The 23,170-nt window shown below is 41.9% G+C and overlaps 1 protein-coding gene across 2 annotated transcripts in view; it reads right to left on the bottom strand.

Annotated features, from left to right (window-relative positions):
- Nucleotides 1–6,764: 6,764 nt before the first annotated feature.
- TMEM150C (transmembrane protein 150C) overlaps nt 6,765–23,170 on the bottom strand; it is a 77,476-nt gene continuing 61,070 nt past the window's right edge. For both annotated transcript variants that reach the window (XM_007074764.3, XM_042984287.1), the window contains exons 3-8: nt 22,991–23,044; nt 22,842–22,874; nt 22,078–22,145; nt 14,990–15,117; nt 11,584–11,761; nt 6,765–9,054 (exon numbers count right to left, since the gene is read on the bottom strand). In XM_007074764.3, the coding sequence (XP_007074826.1) occupies nt 8,846–9,054; nt 11,584–11,761; nt 14,990–15,117; nt 22,078–22,145; nt 22,842–22,874; nt 22,991–23,044 (670 nt within the window). In that variant the 3' untranslated portion in view covers nt 6,765–8,845. The remainder of the gene's footprint in view (nt 9,055–11,583; nt 11,762–14,989; nt 15,118–22,077; nt 22,146–22,841; nt 22,875–22,990; nt 23,045–23,170) is intronic.

The following is a 23,170-nucleotide window of genomic DNA, read 5'->3' as shown; positions in this document are numbered from 1 at the left end:
GCTGTCCCCGCTGTGCCCTGTCTGAATTTCTGACCCACAGCATCTGTGAGCATAATAAATAGTTATTTTATGCTGTTGCATTTTCTGGTAATTTGTTCAGCAATCAACAGTAACTGGAACAGTCGCCAAGTGAATTAAATGGTACCAGGCAGCGGACAGCCTTTTTCATCCCTTTCAGTGTAGCTGGGCTGTGAAAAGGCTGTGCTCAAGTTGCAGTTAGGAGCATCGAGATGATCTCATTAGTCACCCTTCCCTCCCTCCACACAGTGGCATCTCTTGTTCTAGATTTTACAAGTGTCGCCATCTTCCCAATCATCCGGGACTGGAACTGCAGAGTGTCTGATTTTTCCTTTCCCTTCCCCCTTCTGACAAAGGCAACAAGTGATGCCCATTGTCTTTTTCCTAGTGCCTCACAAATGTGTTCCTTCCATCCCGTTCCTAACAGAATTATAGACAGGATACAAAAGTCCCCTGTATTTAGAGACCACTGTCTCCTCCCAGGGCAATGCAATACGTGAATTGCCCGGTCTCTCTCTCTGAAATATTGCTAGCCCATCAATCGACTGTCCCTGTGTTCAGTCCAAGCCCTTTTCCTCCAGCTCCTCTTAAGTCTCCCTGGCTGCAAATCTAAATTTGGCTTACAGAAATCGAGTGGTATTAGACAGTATTCTAATTGTGACTGGTAAATAAATCCCTCTGTTCTGCTTTCTATGGAAATAGTCACTCAACAACTTACAGCTTTGTCTTTGCCCTGACTCAAACGGCATTTGGAGGGAGAGTTTTTGATGAGTTCAATTTAAAAATCTGAGTAGAGCCTACAGGGTCAGCTCAGCCTCTTGTCTTAAAAACATGAAATACATGCAGTTTTCATCAGGCACGAACCAAGCTAGCCCCACTGTTTTTTTGTGAAGCTGCACGAGAGGAAGTCCAGTACTCACACAGAGTTGTGTAAGGATTTTTTCAGGCCCTCTTAAGAACGTGGGTATTTAACGTGTGCTAGTTACTACAGACATTATAAGAAATAACCCTTTTTATAATCTAGAACTTCCTCCTTACTACACAGAAAGCTGTTTGCTATAAGAAGCCAGAGGATAATTGCATCCTCTGAAATCTGACCACATTACCATTGTCTCCTAAATGCCTTGTTGAGCAGCCCATATTTAAGAGATTAAATCTTTAAAAAAGAGAGCGAGAAAAGGAAAAGAGGAGGGCAGGTACTGTCATTCATTTATTTTGCAAGTATTTATTAAGCACTTAACTCTGTGCCAGGCACTGTTTTAGTTACTAGGTGTGTGACAGACTCGGGTCCCGGGGCTCTCTAAAGCAGCAGAAATTGACAAGAGGCCAAAAGGGAATTCCAGGCAAGGCTTGTATTAGGGCTCATGCATGAGGGAAACGGCACAAAGGGAAAGTGTCCTTCAGGCTGACTCTCAGAACAAAGGCCGGGGAAAGTTTTCCAAGGGACAGAGGTGGGAAAGGGGTAACATCAAAACATGTTGGGGTGGGGAGGTATAGGAGGTTGGGTGGGCAGGCACAGTGGACAGAACATGTTTCTACATGCGGCTTATGCCTCATTAGCATGTTAGATCTGGGCATGATATTTAGTATTACAATGAGGGAGAAAGTAGGTAAAAGTTCAGTACTGGGGTCCATCTTGGCACAAACTGGTTTGGTCCGGTCTGGGTTTTTTTGTTTTTGTTTTTTTGCCTAATTTTTTTTTTTAATTTACTTATTTTTGAGAGAGAGAGAGTGTGTGCACGCCAGAGAGCTTGAGTGGGGGAGGGGCAGAAAGAGCCAGAGACACAGAATTGGAAGCAGGCTCCAGGCTCTGAGCCATCAGCACAGAGCCTGATGCAGGGCTTGAACCCACGAATTGTGAGATCATGACCTGAGCCGAAGTCAGATGGTCAACAGACTGAGCCACCCAGGCACCCCTAGTTTGGTCCAGTCTTGACGAGTCTCCATAGTGAGCATTCCTGCAAGATATTACTGATCAACGGGCATAGAGTTTTAGCTATCCTACAGGATGTACTACTCAAGGGGCATTGCTATGCAGGAATGCTGGATTTTGGTGGTTAGGGTTGAGGGGATCTGAGTCCAGGCCCTGCTCTACCTCAGGTACATGACAGGTAAAAATCTGTGCCCTCAAAACAAACAAACACAATCCCTGCCCTCATGGAGCTTACATTTTAGGGGTAGAGAAAATGACATAATAAAATAAGTAAAATGTGTTAAACAGTGTTATGCATGTTAGAATTTTAACTAACCCAGGACCATGTTTAGAAAATGCTAGCAAGCAAAATAAAGCTGGAAAGAGCAGTAGTGCTGGTTTGGGCTTGAGTTTTAGAGGTCAGATAGGCCTCCGTGAGAGGATAACATTGGAGGAAGTGAAGAGGGTGAGAGATTTCATCAAGTGCAAAAGTCCTGAGGTCAGAGCATGCCTGGCTGTTGGAGAAACATAAGAAGGTTGAGGGACTGGAACAGAGGGAATGGAAGGTGGAAAGGTGGGTCTTACTGGCCCTTGCAGGGCCAGTGATTGGGGTTTTTATTCTAAGCACAAGAGAAGCCAGTGGAAGGTTGTAAGCAAGGGAGTGATGATCTCACTTAGCTTTTAAGAAGACCATTTTGTGGTGTTGAGGACAGTCTGAAGGGAACAAATGATGGAAGCAGACAGACCAGTTTTTGTGGGCTATTATAAGAGCCCACGAGAGATGGGAGGTTCCTGGACCACAGGGTAGCAGTGCATGGATTCTAGAATAATGTGAAGATTGAGCAGACTGGATTTGCTGACAGACGTGGGGTCTGAGAGAATGAAGAGCTACTTTAAGATTACCTATTTAAGGTTTCACTCTGAGCAACTAAAAGATATGCTGTCCTTAACTTAGATGGGAAGCTCCTGGGAGGAATGAGGTTAAGGGGATAAGATCAGGGCTTATTAAACTCTAGATGACAAGTGGAGATGTCACACAGGTAGGTGAATATACAGGAGAGAAGTCTGGGCTGGCAAAGTCGGGAGAGGTCAGCATCTGGTGATATTTAAAACAAGAAGACTGAAAATTAAAAATAGACCTACCCTATGACCCAGCAATAGCACTGCTAGGAATTTATCCAAGGGATACAGGAGTACTGATGCATAGGGGCACTTGTACCCCAATGTTTATAGCAGCACTCTCAACAATAGCCAAATTATGGAAAGAGCCTAAATGTCCATCAACTGATGAATGGATAAAGAAATTGTGGTTTATATACACAATGGAATACTACGTGGCAATGAGAAAAAATGAAATATGGCCTTTTGTAGCAACGTGGATGGAACTGGAGAGTGTGATGCTAAGTGAAATAAGCCATACAGAGAAAGACAGATAGCATATGGTTTCACTCTTATGTGGATCCTGAGAAACTTAACAGAAACCCATGGGGGAGGGGAAGGAAAAAAAAAAAAAAAAGGAGGTTAGAGTGGGAGAGAGCCAAAGCATAAGAGACTGTTAAAAACTGAGAACAAACTGAGGGTTGATGGGGGGTGGGAGGGAGGGGAGGGTGGGTGATGGGTATTGAGGAGGGCACCTTTTGGGATGAGCACTGGGTGTTGTATGGAAACCAATTTGACAGTAAATTTCATATATTAAAATAAATAAATAAATAAATTAATTAATTAAAAAAATTAAATAAAAATAAAAATAAAACAAGAAGACTGGATGAAGTCACCAGCACAATGAACGTAGAAAGGAAAGGAAGAGTTCCAAGGACGGGCATGGGACACTCCAGTGTGAAGGTGTCAGGGAGAAGGCCCGGCAAAGGAGGTGGTGGTGTGGACAGTGAAGCGGGAGGCAAATTAAGAGGCAACGATTTCTGGAAGCCAAGTGAAGAACATGTTTTAAGCAGAGAAGGGAGGTAGGGATTGATCAAATTGTGAAGTATTGCTTATGGGTCTAGATAAGGTAGTAAAAGAACTAATCATCGTATGTAACATCACAGGGTCTCTGGAGAACTTGAGTAAAGCAGTTCCGTGAAGTGATAGAAGCAAGCTCCAATGATTGGAGTGGGTTCAAGAGAGAATTGGGACAGAGGGCCTAGAGACAACAAATAGGGACTTTTTTTTTTTTTTTAAAGTAATCTCTATGCCCAAAGTGGGGCTCAAACTCATGACCCTGAGATCAAGAGTTGCATGGTCTACCGACTGAGCCAGCCAGGCTCCCCGGGACTTTTTTTTTTTTTTTTTTAAGTTTTATTATTTAAGTAATCTCTACACCCAACGTGGGGCTTAAACTCATGACCCCGAAATTAAGAGTAGCACGCTCCACCGACCGAGCCAGCCAGGCGCCCTGGGGATTTTCTTATCTTTAAAGATAGGAGAAATAAAAGCATATTTTATGCTGATGAAAAGATCTTTGCTTTTCCAGTGAGAGACCTAGCCTTCTCACTCACACTCCCTTCTTTGGACTTCATATTTGGATATTTGCTATTTCTTGGAAGAGTATAATTGGAATCTGAACTGATATGAAGCTGAGGATTGTGAAATCCAACTTATTTCATATGCAGAATTCTTCTCTTCCCCCAACTCTTGATTCCCATTGTTCGGGAGAAACACAACGTAGATGGGGTCAAGACTGTCAGGTTCAGTGGAATTGCTTTTCTCTCATTTATTATTTGGATGGTTCTTCATATTTGTAATTTGGTGCTCTGTGTCAACTCCACAGATAGCACCTTTCCCCTATTTCTGTATGATGATGGTTCTTTACTGACTCTTTGTTACTCCTGCTTCAAGGGAATGACAATGACCAAAGAAGTCTTAAAAACGTAAGGTGAACCCTGTGGCAGTCACTGGGCTGTTCACAGAAATTCCTCCCATCTGGGCACATGGGAGAGCGACTCTCAGATACGACTGTGCAATTTGCCCTAACCAATGAAATGTAAACTAAATGATGTCACTTGGTAGCAGAATCTTAAGAACCAGTGAGCAGCCTGCCACATTTTCTTGGTTGTTGGCAATTGTGGAAGCACATGTTGAGATACAGCCCCTATCAGCCAGGGTCTGAGTCCTAGCCATGGGCTCCCTTGCTAACCCCGGAAACACATCTAGTAGGAGAAATGAACCTTAGTTTTATTCGTTTTATTTTGGGACAGCAAAACCCAACCTATCCAGACTGACACAACGTCTAAGCAAAAATAAACGTTGGTATTCCACTCTCCATTACAACCAACTGACTACAAAATCCAGGGTATGAAAGTTTTACTTTCCCATCCCAGCAGCAAAGAAAACCCAGGAAATAACACAGGTGGTAAAACTTCATCTCGCTGTCAGTTCTCCATTAAATAAAAAACTGAACCTTTAAAACATTAACATTGTTTCAAAAATATTTCTCTCCTGGGATGCCTGGGTGGCTCAGTCAGTTAAGCATTGGACTCTTGGTTTCGGCTCAGGTCATGATCTCATGATTCATGAGATCGAGCCCTGAGTTGGGCTCTGGGCTGACAGCATGGAGCTTGCTTGGGATTCTCTCTCTCCCACTCTCTCTACCCCTTCCCTGCTCATGCTCTCTCTTTCTCAAATCAATAAAAAAAAAATTGAGAGAACTTTTCAAGAGACCCAGTCAGACTACCAAAATGAAGTTCAGTGTATTTCAAAGTTTGTTCTCCAGGCCGTCTGTGTTAGATACTCCAGGGGTGCTCATTCCAAATGCAGATTCCCTGGTCTTGGCCTCCAAGAGGAGTCTTATGGTTCTTAATTCCTAGAAGGTTCTGTAATCTTGATCTGTATTTATATGTGTGGTATAACACAAAAATATATTTGGTGTTTGTCCTAGGTTCCTGCCCTAGAGCTGCTAAAACTTGAAATCTCCTGATAGCAGTGACTTTTGTTTCATAAGGAGCCTGAGTTTATGCCAATGAGGTCACTTATGGTGGGGCCCCCAGACAGCCTCAAGGGTTGAGCTGGTCACCAGAAAGACCAAGTAATTAGACCTCCTGACCGGCCTCTAGAAGCAGATGGAAGGAGGGTGTTGGAAATTGAGCTCTATAAACTCTTTTTCAAATTTTTAAAAATGTTTATTTTTGAGAGAGAGAGCGTGAACAGGTGAGGGGCAGAGAGAGAGCGGAAGACACAGAATCCAAAGCAGGCTCCAGGCTCCCAGCTGTCCACACAGAGCCCAATGCGGGACTCCAACCCAGGAACCACAAAATCATTGTCTCAGCTGAAGTCGGACGCTCAATCAACTGAGCCACCCAGGCACCCGAGCTCTATAAACTCTTGAACAGGGAGATTTAGAGGGCTTCCGGGTCAGTGAACACATCTTAATGCTGGGAAGATGGCAGGCCCCGCATCCCTCCCTTTACTTGCCCTATTTGTCTCATTTGGTTGTTCTTGGGTTATAGCTTCTACAATAAGCAGGCAGATAGATGTAGCGTTTTCTGGAGTTCTGGGAGCCATTCTAGCAAATTATCCAACTTAAAAGAGAAGGGAGTAGCGGGAACCCCCCTAATTTTACAGTTAAGTTGGACAGAAGTGTGGGTAGCCTGGGACCTAATACTTGTGACTGGCATCTGAAGTGAGTGAGGGCAGTCTTGGGGAACGGAGCCCTTAAACCTGAAGGGTCTAACAATAACCCTGGGTTGTGTCAGAATTGAACTGAACTGTAGGACATCCAGTTGATGTCTAAAGAATCAGAGAATTGATTTTTGGTGTTGGAAAACACCTTAGAAATAGGCTACCAACGTAACACTGAAGTATATTGTCAACAGACTGATGGAGTTTACGCATGCTTCGACATTACAGAAGAAATGCTGGTGTACGAGACAAATCATACTTCTGCATAAAAGAATTTTATTTAGTGGTCAGATCCCGATGAATAATGCCAGTCACTGCTTGATTCTGCTAAAATGTGCTATTAGATATACTCTTAAGAAAGTGTACAGTGCATCACCAAAAGCTGTTTAATTTGGATTGTGTAGAGTGAAAGAAAACTTCAGAAATCTTTGTTTTCTGGTAAAATCTTTAAGATACAAAAATGAAAAAAAACAAACCCAAAAGCAGTATTCCAAAATAATAAATGTCACCTTGGACTATTTACAGTAAGATGCCTTTTTCCCAGGAGGATGCTCTCTGCTTGATTCTTTTCCTCACGTGTTACCCATCTCTTGTAGGTATTCTCACCCCCGCCTGCCCCTTCTCGAGGATTTCTTCCACTCCTGTCTCGCTTGAGGCAGCCATCTGTTCTTTCATCTTTGAATCTTTCTCGGCTACTCCTTTTTCCTACGCTTGAATGACCAGTCATTCTACTGAACAGACGTTTGCTGAGCACCTATATGTGCTAGGCACAGGGCTAGGAGGCAGAGAGACATTACAGAGATGCAGAGTCATGGACCCCTTCCTCAAGAATCTGAGTTCGGGTTGAATTAAAAAACAGTTTTGTTTTGTTTTGTTTTTTTCACATTATATTCCACGAGATTCCAGCCCCCGGTGAAGTAAATGTGGGGACTTCTTGAAACAAAGCGCACTCACACAGGGTCCGCCAACTTGGCCCATTCCAAGACATTTTGAACGAAGAATTCTGCTCTTTATGAAGCCCAGGCCTACAGTCTGCGTTCTAAACTCTTAGCAGGTAGAAAGCAGGTGTGCTGGGCAGTAGAGCATCAGCTATGCCAGTCTGTTTGGGGGGGGGGGGGGTGGGAAGGGTAATCTTTTAATTGGTTTCTACAAATTCCGAGTATGAAAAAGCCCCTAACTCCCCCACCCCCCACCAAAACACTAAATCGTAGCTATAGATACATATTAAGCTCTTCCTTGATCTTGACTTGTAACAAGTGTTCTAAGACTCTTTTTATAATGTCCAGCAGGAGCTCTTTTTATTACCTCCACAAATATTTCTTTGTGCTTTTCTGTGAACATTTTCTTAGCTTCAAACATAAAAGCAGCGAAGTAAGCCTGCAGGTGACCTTTTTTTTTTTCCTTTCATCATGGTTAACCTGAAACAAGTTCAGCTCTTGCATTTGGCCTACATCTTCTCTGTCCACGAGGCCTTGAGAGACCCATGGTAGTTACTTAAAGAAAAAAAGAAGGCAAACCATGAAATATAAAACAAAAGCTGTGCCTAGCATACTATGGAAGCAAAAACAAAACCATGCCCTCGCTGCCCCCATCTTGTTCCGTGCCTGGCAGACCATGTCCCTACAAATATTCACATTTGGAAATATTTCTCAGTCACAATAAAGTCCAAATCATGGTAGTGGGCTTGCAGCCTATTCCTTTCATTGACTCTGCACAGCCAACCACCGAACGATGATGAAGGGAGTTTTCGTGGGGAAGTTCTTGACCCCATGCCATTCAACAGGTTACACGGGGTCACGTCTCTGTACAGTTTCCATCCAATTAGATGATACTCAATCCATTCAAGTGCCAGATGCAGAACTTCCTCATGAGCTGGTTCCAAGCCCTTTGGATCTGAAGGCAACTTTGGGAGTTGGCATTATTCCCATGTTACATTTGGCCTGCCCTACCCTGTGGTAGGGGGAACACGATGCCTGAAATGTGTGAAGAGAATGAGAAGAGCAGGGAGAACTGGGAGAGAGAGGGAAAAGAGAAGTGATCATGCACAAGCTTCTTGCTCTGTCGTGCATATATTTTCAGTGTAACAGCGTGTATTTCGACACATAAGGGCTTGTGCTTTTTCGTTAAAGAAACAACTTGCCCTGAAAAGCTCATTTGGCAAATGTGGCCAAGAACGTGTGTGTGTGTGTGTGTGTGTGTGTGTAAAATGTGTTATGAGGCTCTGTACCAAGTCCTGCGGGTGTATCCTGCTGGCCCCTCCCTCCACCACACCCACCTCTCTGGCAAGGAAAAACTGGTGGGTTACACCTGGTCGGTTTGATATTCAGAGGCTTCGGACAGGCTTTCTGAGAAGCTCAGGAAATTCTCCTGGTATTCGGAACAAACAATCTCATAGCGGTAATGCCGGAACTCTACAGCAAAGGTGCCAAAATAAGACAGGAAGCACATGACCAGACCCCACTGGACCCTGGCTGCATACATGTGGATGCCTTGAGCCATGAGGATGAAATCTGGGGAGGAGCAGTCAAGGAAAGTACCCCCATAAGCCACACTCAAACTGGGCTCTTTTCTGGTCAAGGACAGGTTACAAGAAAAGTCTTACTCTCCCCCTCCTCATCAGCAAAACAGCTTGACAGCTTCCTGAACGCAACACTTGCATGAATAATACAAAATAACATTGCTGAGCTCTTCGTTTGTGCCAGACGTGCTTCTAGGTGCTTTCACAGAAAATCTAACTTAATCCTCACAACAATCCTATTGTTATCAGTTCATTTAAAAATAGGGGAACTGGGGCGCCTGGGTGGCTCAGTCAGTTAGGCGTCCAACTTCGGCCCAGGTCATGATCTCATGGTCCGTGAGTTCGAGCCCCGCGTCGGGCTCTGTGCTGACAGCTCAGAGCCTGGAGCCTGTTTCAGATTCTGTGTCTCCCTCTCTCTCTGCCCCTCCCCTGCTCATGCTCTGTCTCTGTCTGTCTCAAAAATAAATAAACATTAAAAAAATTTTTAAAAAAATAGGGAAACTGAGGCCAAATGGTTAAGTAACTTGCCTGAGGTCACTGGGAGAGCTGGGATTCAAATACAAGGACTCTGGCTGCCAGGCCAGGCATTCAACTCTACAGCTACCTTCTAAACTGTGAGATTAGCAAGAGGATTAAAATTCCAAAGAAATTAGTTGGCCAGAAAAATAAACTTCTCGTTTTAAAAAAAATCACTGCAAATGACTATGGCTTTATAGTCATCCTTTTACCTGCAGAAATAATTTTGAACATATCAAATCACCAATTACCTACATATAAGCTTTATCTCTGCAGTGCTACTAATGTGTAAGTGGCTCCTTTTCCTCTTCTGTCTCGTTTTCACTATTAAAACAAAGGAGACTCCTATGCCTGAATATATATGGAGTGTATACACACACACACACACACACACACACACACAGCATACATGAGGTTGGAGCTAGGAAGGAAAATGTTTCAAAGCATGCTTCAGTGAAAAGCCAAGAGGCCAAAGACTAAATACATTTTTAAAGAAAAATCAGAAATGCTCCCTTAGAATTAGTGCTATCTCCAGACTTAAAATGTTGGGAAATTTTCAGAGAGCAAAAGAATATGGTGAAACTACTTCAGCCAAACTTTGCTCTCCTGACGAGGCCTGGATCCATTCACCTGGGAACCTAGACAGGGTTCCAAATGTTCAGAAACAACATGGATCAGAATTGTTTGGTATAAGCTGAAAACTCAAAATAATTTAAAGTCTGTACATTCTCTTCCCACTGAGGGCTCAAAGTACTGGCAAAGCAATATTATTACTTAATGAGGAATGGATAGATCTTCAAATCTCACCCTGGCAGAATTCTGACCTTTTTACTCATAAAATATTTCATCACGTGCCTAGCAGTCAGCAAGATTTTTGGCTTGATTTTCAAGCCCTTAAATGTTCTCTAATGTGCTGAAGAACTTGAAAACAAACAAACAATTAAATGTTTGGCAGTTAGTGAGGGAAGAAGAAATAAAGATCCCCAATACTCCAGTAACTACAGGATGTCTCTGAACAATAAATATTTTCATATTTTAAAGCCACTTTCCCTAAGGCAAGAGGGTTTGGGGTTGAGTTCAAGAACTGTGCCTGAGTTTAAGTCGAGATCACTGCATACAGAGTGTGATCTTGGATAAATTAATCTCTGTTCTTACTATCATACTTGTTAAATGAGGATTAAAAGGGTTGATACATTTAATGTATTAATGTGCTTAGAACAATGCCTAGCACATTATAAGTGCCCAATAATGTTGGCTATTACTTGACCGAAGATGTGTAATTGGGTTAGCTACACATTCTACCACCTAGGAACCTTATTCCCTTCCTCTCTGGTTTCCTGAGGAGACCCTATTGGAGTGAACACTTGAGATCATGCCTCCCAGCGGAATGATCAGCTGATCTGACTGGTTGCACTGGAATTGGCCAGCTTCTATTGGGCCATGTTACCAGTAGGTGGGGTCACTGAGCTCCCTCCAGGACTAGTATCTCTGGGATCTGTTTGGGGTTAAGCAGAAGCGCTCTCCTCTGCCTTTTTCTGGTTTCTCTCCTTGTTACTTAATGGGTAAGCTGAATTCCAGAGTGTGAGATCAGAGGCCTGACACTTTCTCCTTCACAAATTAAATTAAATGAAATAAAAGGGCCATTAATAAAGTCATAAATTAACTTTTTTTAAGATGGAAGGGGAAAAAAAATCACAATTTCCATTACGGATTCTGCGTTTTTCAGACAGGAAATCTTTTCCATCACTAATGACAAGGAGGATGCATGACACTATTCCTACAGATAGAAACAATTTTGAGAAGGCAGAGCTTGGTTTTAATTTTAGTTCTCTATCGCTTCAGGTCTGAGAGTTTTTGTTTTTATATCCATTTACTTATCTATTTTGTCTGAGATTTTGAGATAATCTGACAGTACATGCTAACTAATTGGAAATGGCAGTTTTCTCATCTACATATGTGTGTTTTAATCTCCCTACCAAAGAATCTTTTCACATTCAAAGGATACAGAGGACCACACACAGAGTGATAGATGCTGAGAGAATAACTCGTGGAATCCCAACTTTCCGCCCTTCATTCTTGATGTTGACTTTGAGTGTCAATGCAGCCTGGATCCAGCAGGTCAATGTGCCAAATCCAAAGGTCAAGGAAGTTCCAACATTATGGATTTCTTCATCATTCGTGAGCTAAGGGATGAACAGATAATGACAAGGAGGCCCATTTAGAAAAGACGTGATGGGAGAAAAAATAGGTAAAGTGATATCTCCATAACGGGATGATAGGTTTTGGAAAGAGTAGAATCCTTCATCTCTGCTGGCTCTTTGTGTTTGTTCTCAAATGGTTTGAACTCTGAGGGGGAAAGGGAGATAAACAGTACTTCCAAACCTCAAAACATTTGTTTAGAATAACCACTCAGGCAGTGGTAATCTATTCCTTGAATTTAATTTCCAGAAAAGCGTGGAGAAGTCAAAGAAAAAAGCAGGAGAGTTAGACAAAAAAGAGAAATGTCAGTTTCTACAAACATACACTGCAAACTTTGTTTTCCAGACTAAGAAATGAGACTTGGGATCTGGCTGTGTATTTAATGATTGAAGAGAACCAATTCTAAGAAGGTCAAGATTTTACTGTCATAGACAGCTAATAACATTTATTCCTACGTAATGTGATCAATTCATTGTTAATGGGATTTTGTTTTATTTTCCTCTTATAAGAAAATTGCCACCTAATAGCTTTTGCCATATTTGTAGACCCATTAAACGACATTAGTGTTTGACGATTCCTGGTCAAGGCTTTTATAGAATTAATAGGTTAAAGGAGACCCATTTGGGTTATTTCATTTGAAGGTTAAAAATGTAAACTTTCCATTACCTACTGATTTAAAAAAATATGTTGGTCACTGGGGTGCCTGGGTGGCTAAGACCTGACTTCAGCTCAGGTCATGATCTCATGGTTCTCGGGTTTGAGCCCTGCATCGGGCTCTGTGCTGACAGCTCAGGCTGGAGCCTGCTTCAGCTCCTCTGTCTCCCTCTCTCCGTTTGCTCTCTCTCTCTTTCTCTCAAAAATAAATAAACACTAAAAAATATACTGGTCACTTAAAACACTTTTAGCAATGATCTATATCTATATAATCTATCTCTCTATCTATCATCTGTGTATTTTTTTCAATGCTGGGCTTGAACTCATGACCCTGAGATCATGACCTGCGCTGAATTTAAGAGACAAACATTTAACTGACTGAGCCACTCAAGCACCTTGTTTTATATATATATTTTTAATTACACGTGGGAAAATAAAATCTATAGTTGAAGAGATGGTTCTTACAACATGGTAAAATATTGTTTTGAATTGCCATTGCCTTCAGATGTTTTATTGTTTGACATTGCTGGGAATAATGGTTGCCTCAAGTCAATATTGCTTTCCTTTGACAACTTTTTCTATTGTTTTTGGCTGTAGTATTTTTTCCTCTTCTTTGTAGTATTTTTTCCTCTTCTTTTTTTCCTCTTCTTTTTTTCTTTCTTATTCGGAAGGCATATTTTCAAAACTCATTTTAAATAACGATTCCTCAAATTAAATTTTACTTTTAGGAAATTGGTTGTCCACACTATACACAGTCTATTCATTTATTAGTTTAAACTTGATTTTAAAAATAGATAATATAATTACATGGTTCAAACTTTAAAAAATTATAAAAAGAGTATGGATGGAAAAGTCTGTCTACACCATAGACTAGCCACCTGGCTTCTTCACAAGCAACTAACTTGTGGTTTCCTATGTATTCTCTGTAGATATTCTAGAAAGTGTTCTTCATAAGTGGTGTTGAGCATCTGTGGTTCACCAAAACACTTCAAGTTTCTGGACTTTAGGAAAGAACAAAATGTCTACTCAGTAACTTCCATCCAAGCCCTGGTTGAGAGAATGGATAGTGAGCACTTTACAACATCCAGAACCGGCAGCACAGAGCAGAGCAATAGCTCAGTCAGTCTGGCTTGATATGGGATGAGACCTAGAACAGAACGAGTGGGATGGCCTGTCAAAGAAGCCATCAATTCAAAAATACTCATTCAGTTGCTACTGTGTGCCAGGAGAAGTGCTGGGGAATGAGCTTTCCTGGTTTAATCAATTATCAGGACTGAGGGTTCGAACAAGAGACAGTCTTAGAAAATCCACTAGCATATTTTCTTGAATGCCTGTGCCATCTGGATTTCACTCCACAGACAGGGAGAGAAGTGTCAGGATTCATGTTTGACTGCAGGGAAGAGGTTTCTAACCACAGTATAAAGCACAGGCTGGAGGACTTTGGGAAGAGAATGCAGGCAGGGAAACCAGACAAGTACTCTTGCAGTTGGTTGTCTATCTCACAAGTGGAGTCATTCGAGTCAAGAGTTGGATAATGGTATTGGCAAGGGAAATTATTCTTAAATGTAGTGACCTTGGGCTTCTAACTTTCTGGGAAGAAGAGTTAGTGTGTCTTTACACAAGTCATAGATGTTCTAGAGAAATTCTAGGCTTTCTTTTTTTTTTTTAATTTTTTAAAGTTTATGTATTTTGAAACAGAGAGAGAGAGAGACAGAGAGAGAGACAGAGGCAGAGAGAGCACAAGCAGGGGAGGGGCAGAGAGAAAGGGAGACACAGAATCCAAAGCAGGCTCCAGGCTCTGATCTGTCAACACAGAGCCCGACGTGAGGCTCAAAGCCACAAACTGCAAGATCATGACCTGAGCTGAAGTCAGAAGCTCAACCGACTGAGCCACCCAGACATCCCAAAATTCTGGGTTTTCAAACTTGATTCCCACACGAGCTTGCTAATACGAAATGCAAGCTTTCATCCAAAAAGGATGTTCAGTGTTTAATTTTAGAAAGGCAATGATCCTATTAGTTTTCTAGAAAGTTACATTAGGAGACAATTTGTTATGAAAAAAAGCATAAAGCGCTTTGAAATCCTTTGTATAAAATACACAGCTATTTAAAAAAATTTTTAAATGTTTATTTTTGAGAGAGAGACAGAGAGACTGAGTGCGAGTGGGGGAGGGGCAGAGAGAGAGGGAGACACAAAATGCAAAGCAGGCTCCAGGCTCCGAGCTGTCAGCACAGAACCCGAGGTGGGGGGCTTGAACCCACAAACCCCGAGATCACGACCTGAGCCGAAGTCGGAAGCCCAACCAACTGAGCCACCCAGGTGCCCCTGCACAGCTATTTTCGTAGCTCCTTTTCCCGTAGCCATGCGGCAAGCACCCTCACACACACAATTCGAATGTAGGCAGGCCAGGCTGAACACCAGAAGGGCTGACTGCTGGAGAACCTGTGCTTATCAGGAACCACCGTTAGCACTTCTGAAAAGATCTGTGCAGAATCCGCGGCTATGATACCCATACAGGTGAAGGGTAAGAAAGAGGCGAAGAAGGCCAAAGAAAGTACCTGAAAATTACCAAGTAAGGTCATTCCAAAGGAAGCCAGACACAGCGCCACCAATCCACTAATATTCAGCCATGGATTTAAAACCTTTGGTTTCAGTTGTATGAAGCGCAGAACAGCTACCACAAGTGCTGGGGACAAAACAAAATGTTAAAGTTTAAAAATCTCAGTCATACAGCCAGACTGTGAGGCAGAGTTCTTCTAAAGCCACAACGTGCAAGATTAAAGTTTTTGTCATGGTGCATTTTTATTTTGTATTTATTTTTTAAGATGTTTATTTATTTAGTTTGAGAGAGAGAAAAAGCACGAGCAGGGGAGGGGCAGAGAGACGGCAGAGAATCCCCAGCAGGCTCCACACTCTGTGCAGAGCCTGACGTGGAGCTCGATCCCACCAACTGTGAGATCATGACCTGAACCAAAACCAAGAGTCGGATTTGACTCTTGAGTCACCCGGGCGCCCCTCGTCAAGGTACATTTTTAAGTCTCTGAAGTGACAGCCAATTAAAAAAAAATTTTTTTAAACTTTATTCATTTTTGAGAGACAGAGAGAGACAGAGCATGAGTGGGGAAGGGCTAGAGAGAGAGGGAGACCCAGAATCCAAAGCAGGCTCCAGGCTCTGAGCTGTCTGCACAGAGCCCGACGCGGGGCTCGAACCCACGAACCGTGAGATCATGACCTGAGCCGAAGTCAGACACTCAACTGACTGAGCCACCCAGGCGCCCCGACAGGCAATTTTTAAAAGAAATTTTTCATGCAATGCTTATGATTATTTGGCTGTTTTATCATGCCTAACAAGAGGGAAGGAGAGAGGGGCTGAAGCAGCTGGGGCTTATGTTATCGGGCGGTGCAAGGGTGACAAGCTGCTATTAGCGTTGTCCTCGGGGTTTTCAACACCAGGTCAGTACAGGACACACTGGCTTAGGAGAACATCGCAGAGGCCTGACACAACAAATAAGACAGGGATAAAGACAGCTGGCACAAGAATTCACTAATTCAACCACCCTTAAGTTTAACCGTGTCAGAACAGACATGGCAGGAAAGCAGAGGAAAGAAGACACGGTTCCACCTCTAGACAAACCTGCTGGTCCCTGCACCAGAAATCATTCTCGGGGACAGGAAGGAAGACAAGGCAAGTGTACAGCTCCCTTCATTACTGCTTTATCCCTTCTTCCCTCTAATTCTACCGGAGGTATCCATTGTCAAAGGACAAAGATAGTTGACCTAAATTAGAGCAGTTACAGTAACCAAATTACGAAATCTGAATTTTAACATGGCCGATTTGGGAGTTTGGTATGTACTAAAAATCACACTGATTATACTAATAAAGCTCAATTCTTCTATGATGTTAATTACTCATTTAAAAAGACCACCCCGTCTTTTGAAGCATATTGTTATGAGGGAATCTGAGAGAGAATGAAGGAAGGTACCTAAATTTCAAGCCTGACTTCTAATAGTAACCCTGAGGGCAGCCCATACTCAAGCCACTAATGTAAGAATCCCCTCTTATTAATTGCTTAGTGCAGAGATACTTTCATGTTTGTACAAAGTGCTGGGAGAGGTTAGTCTACAAACAAGACAAAAAATACTTGCAGTTAATATAAATCATATCTACATATAAGGAAATGAACTTACTACTTCCTAAGGCAATTTATTTTGACATTAAAGTTTAGCAGGGAAGACATTTAGAAATCCAAGAATTACCCTATTGATACAGCAATTAAGTAAGTAATTATTTGCTAAATGTTTTATCTTCATTATAGGCCCTTATTAATAGTCATTAATAAAGAAAACCCATCCATAAATTTGCATTTCCTAAATTTACTGAATTTCATAGCTTCAAGCTACAAAGTTAAGCTCAGCAAGTTGATTTTCAGTTCCAGGTACCTCGATCAAAGAGTGGTATGCAACTTGGTTAATATTTGGATTTTAGAGGGGCGCCTGGGTGGCTCAGTTAGTTAAGCATCCGACTCTTGATTTCAGCTCAGGTCATGATCTCTTGGTTCATGAGACAGAGCCCTGCATCAGGCTCTGTGCTGACAGCATGGTACCTGCTTGGGATTTTCTCTCCCTGTCTCTCTGCCCCTGTCCTGCTCACTCTTTCTCTCTCAAAATAAATAAATAAACATTCTAAAAAATACTTGGATTTTAGAAACAAAATAACAATAAACCATAATTTATTAAATGTCAAATTGTTCAGCTCTGATTTAGCTTTTAGTATATTCACAATTTTATCTAATTCCCACTAGTGGTCATAGAATTAGTAAATGATACACTTGAGTTGACAATAGTCCAACCCTAATGGTTTGAGTGACCTAGTTAGAAGTTATATCTGAAGTCTATTAATAGTGACAAGTATCCTAGAGGATGAAAAAAATCAGCACAACGTCTTGCTACTTTTGAGGATGGGAATAGGAGGAGGAAGTAAGGAGAGGAGAAATTCCATGTAAGCCCTCTGACACAAAGTGATCATCAGATAAAGAGGTCACTAGATTAAGACCAGAAGCCTCAACACAGGGCACATGGGAGACACTTGCTATTAATTGTGTATGGATATTAGGGCCTAATGACAAAATACCAAGGCGGCACATTTCATTTCTTTTAAAAATGACTAGTGAAAAGTTTTGCTCTGGCAACCATCTTGATGTCATTCAGTCTGGGGGGATAGGATTGTACTAGAATTTGGCTTAAGCCCTAAAACATGGCTGAAGCAGACACAGAAGGCTCTTCATGTCGACCCATCCAGTCAATTTGGTCCACTGTGCCCAGATGATGAGGGTCAGGCCATTCTCTGTTAGTCATTTCTGCCCAGGAAACACAGGACATGTATCATCTTCTGGTCCCAGCACTGGTAGCCTTCCCATTTGTAATATGATGATAAATCATTTTATCATGAACAGATGATGAAATTAAGCAGGAAACAGAAACCTACTCGGAGACATGAATTTGAGTCAACCCTCTTAACTTCTAGAACAACAGTCCCAACACCACACTCTGCCCTCTTTACCTATTAACCCCATTATTAATCACCTTGGACTAGGCAAAATTTCCTTTAAAAATAGATTCTGTGGGTGCCTGGGTGGCTCTGTCAGGACAGCATATGACTCTTGACCTCAGGATTGTGAGTTCCAACTCCATGAAGGGCATAGAGGGTTACATTAAAAAAACAACAACAACAAAAAAAAGATTCTAGGTGAAGGTTTAAGGTGCTGGAATTAGTAACATTCTGGTCCTTTAACAGTTTTATTAACAGGTTTAATGGAGGCAGATTCAGATTATTGGTTACAAAGTCTTTTTTTCAACCAAGTAGTGATTTATACACCCTTGAAAAAGACTTGTTGGCAGTGGGGTGATTTCAAAGCCGTCTTTATATATGATGACTTTTTTTTTTTTAACTACATTGATGTTCTAATCAGAAGATACATCTTTTAGTTTCATTAAACATTTTAGATTTCACGAATAGTTTTAGAAAAGATTTTTAAAAATTTTTAAAGTTTTTTAGTTTTTATTTTTTTACCTTGAGAGAGACAGAACACTAGCAGGGGAGGGGCAGAGAGGCAGGGAATCCCAAGCAGGCTCTACACCATTGGTGCAGAGCCAGACGTGGGGCCTGAACTCACAAACCGTGAGATCATGACCTGAGCCGAAATCAAGTCTGACGCTCAATTGAATGAGCCACCTAGGCGCCCCAGAAAAGATTTTTAAAACCCACCTTTCTGTTGTTTATGGTATTTAGAACAGTCCTTTGCTGTATGTGTCCCCTGTTTATCTATTTTAAAAAAACACAGATATTAGAATAATTGCTTATTTTCTTTACTAACCTTTTTCTTTTGAGGCTAACTGGGATTTATTGATTGATTGATTGATTGATTGATTGATTTGGCTCCACACCCAATGTGGGGCTTGAACTCACAACCCTGAGATCGAGAATTGCATGATTCACCAACTGAGCCAGCCAGGCACCCTTTGTTGGGCTTTTAAAGTTCAAACTCAAAATAGCAGCTCTTCATTGCAGTTCTAAACTGGTGCCTGGCCAAATTCTTTTCTGATTTGTTTAGTTTTATTGTTTATGCATCAATAATTCCTATTTATGACCGCAATAGAACACAGGAATCAATGTGCTTCGGCTGAAGGAGGGGGAACAGCTGCTGTTGGGTGACCGAAATCATTCAGCTCTCGGCTTCATCCTCACAACCTCTCCCTGGCAGAAAAGAATATTCTTTTCAAGAAATTTGTCTCAGGTCTCTTTTCTCCCCAGGAGAGATCGAAAGCGTGGATTCAGGACAAAGTGCAAAACTAATTGCGTAGAGAAAACAATTGAGTTTGATCTTTGATTAGTACATCAAAAAGACAGAAGATCTTTGCTAACTGATTTTAATAAATGCTACACTGGCTCATTTGTAGACTGTAAACTATAATCCATACGGCTGCCAAAAAAGCAATGATTTATAGGCAGTCCAGGTTGTTTCTTAAAGTCAGTTATGCCGTCTAAAGTAATAGTCCGAGGTCTGGCAGGGACAGGCCTGGGGAGATGGAAGGCCTCCGCCATTTCGAGCAAGAATCATTCGTAAATGGATTCCTCCTCACTCCCAGAGTTGATAAATAAATAATTGTTGGTTTCCTCCCACTGCACACTAATCTTCATCAGTTTTGTGTCTACCAGATGGCACTACAAATGATGGAAGATAATAAAGAATAAACCCTGGATACTGCAATACCTCAGAGCAAGAGCTAGTAAAGGCTTATTAAGTGCTTCTTGCTGGAACAGGGGAGGACCAGGGAATAAGATGATGACGAATGTCATCTGGAAGAGGGGAACTTGTTTTCATTACTCCGTTTTTGGAAATGCTTTTACAATTAGTTAATCATAAGCTTTATAACTGGATAAATGTGCGAGCTGTGCAAATTGACATTTTTAAGATTACACACTAAAGACAACTGGGAAGTATCAATTTGTCCTAAGAATATGAGGGAAGCAATATGTAGCTTCCAACATGTTCATTGGTTTCTTTAAAGCCCAAATGGAGGACAAACAGCTTGTGACAGCTTTTTAATAAGGACAGTCTCCTGTGTATCGTGATTAGATGAGGTAGTATTTGCAAAGCACTTAGCACTGTGCCTGGAATATAAATGACTGCTATTAATTACTGGTATTATTGCACCCCGTGGGGAAGACCATATGACTAGGTACCAACCTGCAGGCCTGTGTGGTGTGACTGCAGACTGGCTGGGAAAGGTCCCTGACCCTGCAATTCAAGATCCTCTCTCAGGGCTTTGCGTTCTGTTAAATGCAGAGATCTCCTCAGCAGTCACTTATGCTTTAGTATGATTAGGTCTTTTCAGAAAAGTGGTGTCAAGGGTAGAAAAAAAAGAGTGAGTGTTAAAGCTCATGGTAGCTGAGGCTGAAGGCAGTGAAGACAAAACTCGCCTGACTGGGGCAGGCACTGGTGCCCACATGGGCACCAGCTGCGGTAAGAACCGCCCTTTGAAGAGTTGGGGAATAGCTGGGACACGAAAATCCTATTAACACTAAAATCCTGTTAATGCTGCCTATTGAGGGCATGAAGAGAAGAGCTTCTTCAAAGACTCAGCACTGTCAGCATTAGGGTTATATCTAACCTTCTCCTTAGTGGTGGCATAGCAGCCCATGCCTGATAGACACTTCCTGCTTAGACAAATGGGCTGTATGTTTTGGGGAAGCCTGGGTGGTGAAAGGCTTTGACCCAAATAGAGTTAGGTCCAGGGAGGAATCTTATTAACTGCAGGAAAGCCCTGCAGTGTGCTTCTCGTCGAACTCTGCAGGTTCCAGAGAGGCCTCTTGGGCCTCACTGGGAACATTCTCCATGTGTCTCATGTCTTGAGCCTTCTAAACTAAGATTGTGCCTGTGTTGCATGTTGGACCAACTGTCTCCCTTGATTTTCCAGTGGGTTTTATAGGACTTTCGTTTCCCAAAGTAAACATTTAAAAATAGCATCTTAAGGGGCACTTGGGTGGCTCAGTCGGTTAAGCATCCAACTTCAGCTCAGGTCATGATCTCACAGTTCATGAGTTCGAGCTCTGCGCAGGGCTCTGTGCTGACAGCTCAGAGTCTGGAGCCTGCTTCGGATTCTGTGTCTCCCTCTCTCTGTCCCCCTCCCTCGCTCATGCTCTCTCTCTCTCTCAAAAATGAATAAACATTAAAAAAATTAAAAAGAAAAACAGCATCTTAAGAATGAGTGGAACTCTTTGCGGGTGGAGTTCTACATAAATTAAATAACGGGTCACCTTTTGGGGGAGAGATGCCACAAACGCCGATGATTCCCTCAGGAATAACATCATCTTTCTTTCTTACTTGGAGTGAAACTCTCACCATCCAAAAGAACCATTTCCAGAAAACTTTTGCTGAAAATTTCACTGGCCCATCACCCACAGCATGCCAATGGTGATAGTTAGCTGACGCTTTGAAAGACACAGAGGAGACTGGCCTTGGGGAGATGGTATACAAGGTCAACATGGACAAGGACAGAGAGCATGGCTGGTTCCCTCAACCCTCAGGGAAGCACTCACAGAACAAAGGGGAAAGGATATGAAATGATGGTCTTGGGCCCTGAAGAAAAGGTGTGGAACTGGGACCAGACATAAGTACTAAAGGTTTCTTCCTTTTTTTTTAAATCTACATCTCCATTTGCCATCTTGGTATGCATTTGTGTACGGGAGACTGAGTCACCCATGTTAATGCTGACCTTTAGATTTAAAGACCGTATCTACACACATCAAGATTCATCACAAAGCCTATGCATTTGTCATCCTTGCCAGTGAAGAAATAAGTGTGGCATTCTTTTTAATGCAAATGGATTATACAATATTATATTCTTCTCATGCTGGATTTTATGGCACGTGAAATATATTATTTCATGAGGCAAAAGAAATAAAGTCAAGAATACATTGAAATGATGAAGATGGTGAAATGTAAGGTAAAACAAAAAGCCAGCTTCAGCATGTTGACATGATACCCAATTATCAACTAAGCTAACCATGCTTTTGATATAGGTTTGGGAGAAATAAAGAAGAAATGTACCAAAGCATATAAAGCATTCTTTACTTTCTTCTTACCTAGGAATGCTGCCATGTTCATAACTTGACTAAACACACAGCTTGCAGGAGGTTCATCACCTGCAATACTTAAAAATTATGACATGTTTTATTATTACTGTATTAAAATCTGTCACCTACAATATACTGAATGTCTGTGTGTCCCTTCAAAATTCATATGTTGAAATCCTAACTCCCAATGTGATACTATTAGGAGGTGGAACCTTTGGGAGTTACTTAGGTCATGAGGGTAGAAGCCGTTCCCAGCGGGATTAGTGTCCTTGTAAAACAGATTCCAGGGGCACCTGGGTGGCTCAGTCGGTTAAGTGTCCAACTTCAGCTCAGGTCATGATCTCGCAGCTCATGAGTTCGAGCCCCACATCAGGCTCTGTGCTGACAGTTCAGAGCCTGGAGCCTGCTTCCGATTCTATGTCTACCTCTCTCTCTGTCCCTCTCCTTCTCATGCTCTGTCGCTCTGTCTCTCAGTCTCTCAAAAATAAATAAATGTTAAAAAAAATTTTTTTTAAAGAGAATCCAGAGGACTGTCTCATCCTCCTTCTGCTGCATGAGGACATGATGAGAAGATGGCCATCTGCAACCCAGAAGAGGGCCCTCATCGACACTTGACTGCTGGTACCCTGATGGACCTCCAGTGTCTACAGCAGGGAGAAATAACTTTTTGTTGACAAGCCTCCCAGTCTATGCTACTTTGTTACAGTAGCCCAAACTAAGACACTCTCTCAACCTGTAAGATCCAACAGATCGGAGGAAAGCTATCCAGTTACCTTATATATGGTGCGTGCTTCACACCAGGTTTCCTGGAAAACAAAAAACACAAGTTAAAGTACAGTCAGTGCACAGTCTAACCTCACCAGTGGCAAAATTTTTGTTAAGTCTATTAATAAATAATCAATTACCCAGAGATCAACTTTACCTTTCAGCTGAATTTAATGGGAAAATTTTGTCATCTTCCACAGCTATAAAGTATCTGTGAAGAAAAAACAACCTAAGTTTATAAAACAAAGACATTTTTTTAAAAAAGACTCGTTTCCCAGAATGACTAGACTAACCACATTAAATCATACTCATTTTTTTTTAACTGGGAAAAATCTCT

The sequence above is a fragment of the Panthera tigris genome, chromosome B1 (genome assembly GCF_018350195.1).
Source record: "Panthera tigris isolate Pti1 chromosome B1, P.tigris_Pti1_mat1.1, whole genome shotgun sequence".
NCBI lineage: Eukaryota > Metazoa > Chordata > Mammalia > Carnivora > Felidae > Panthera > Panthera tigris.
This window is presented reverse-complemented; position numbering and strand designations above follow the sequence as displayed.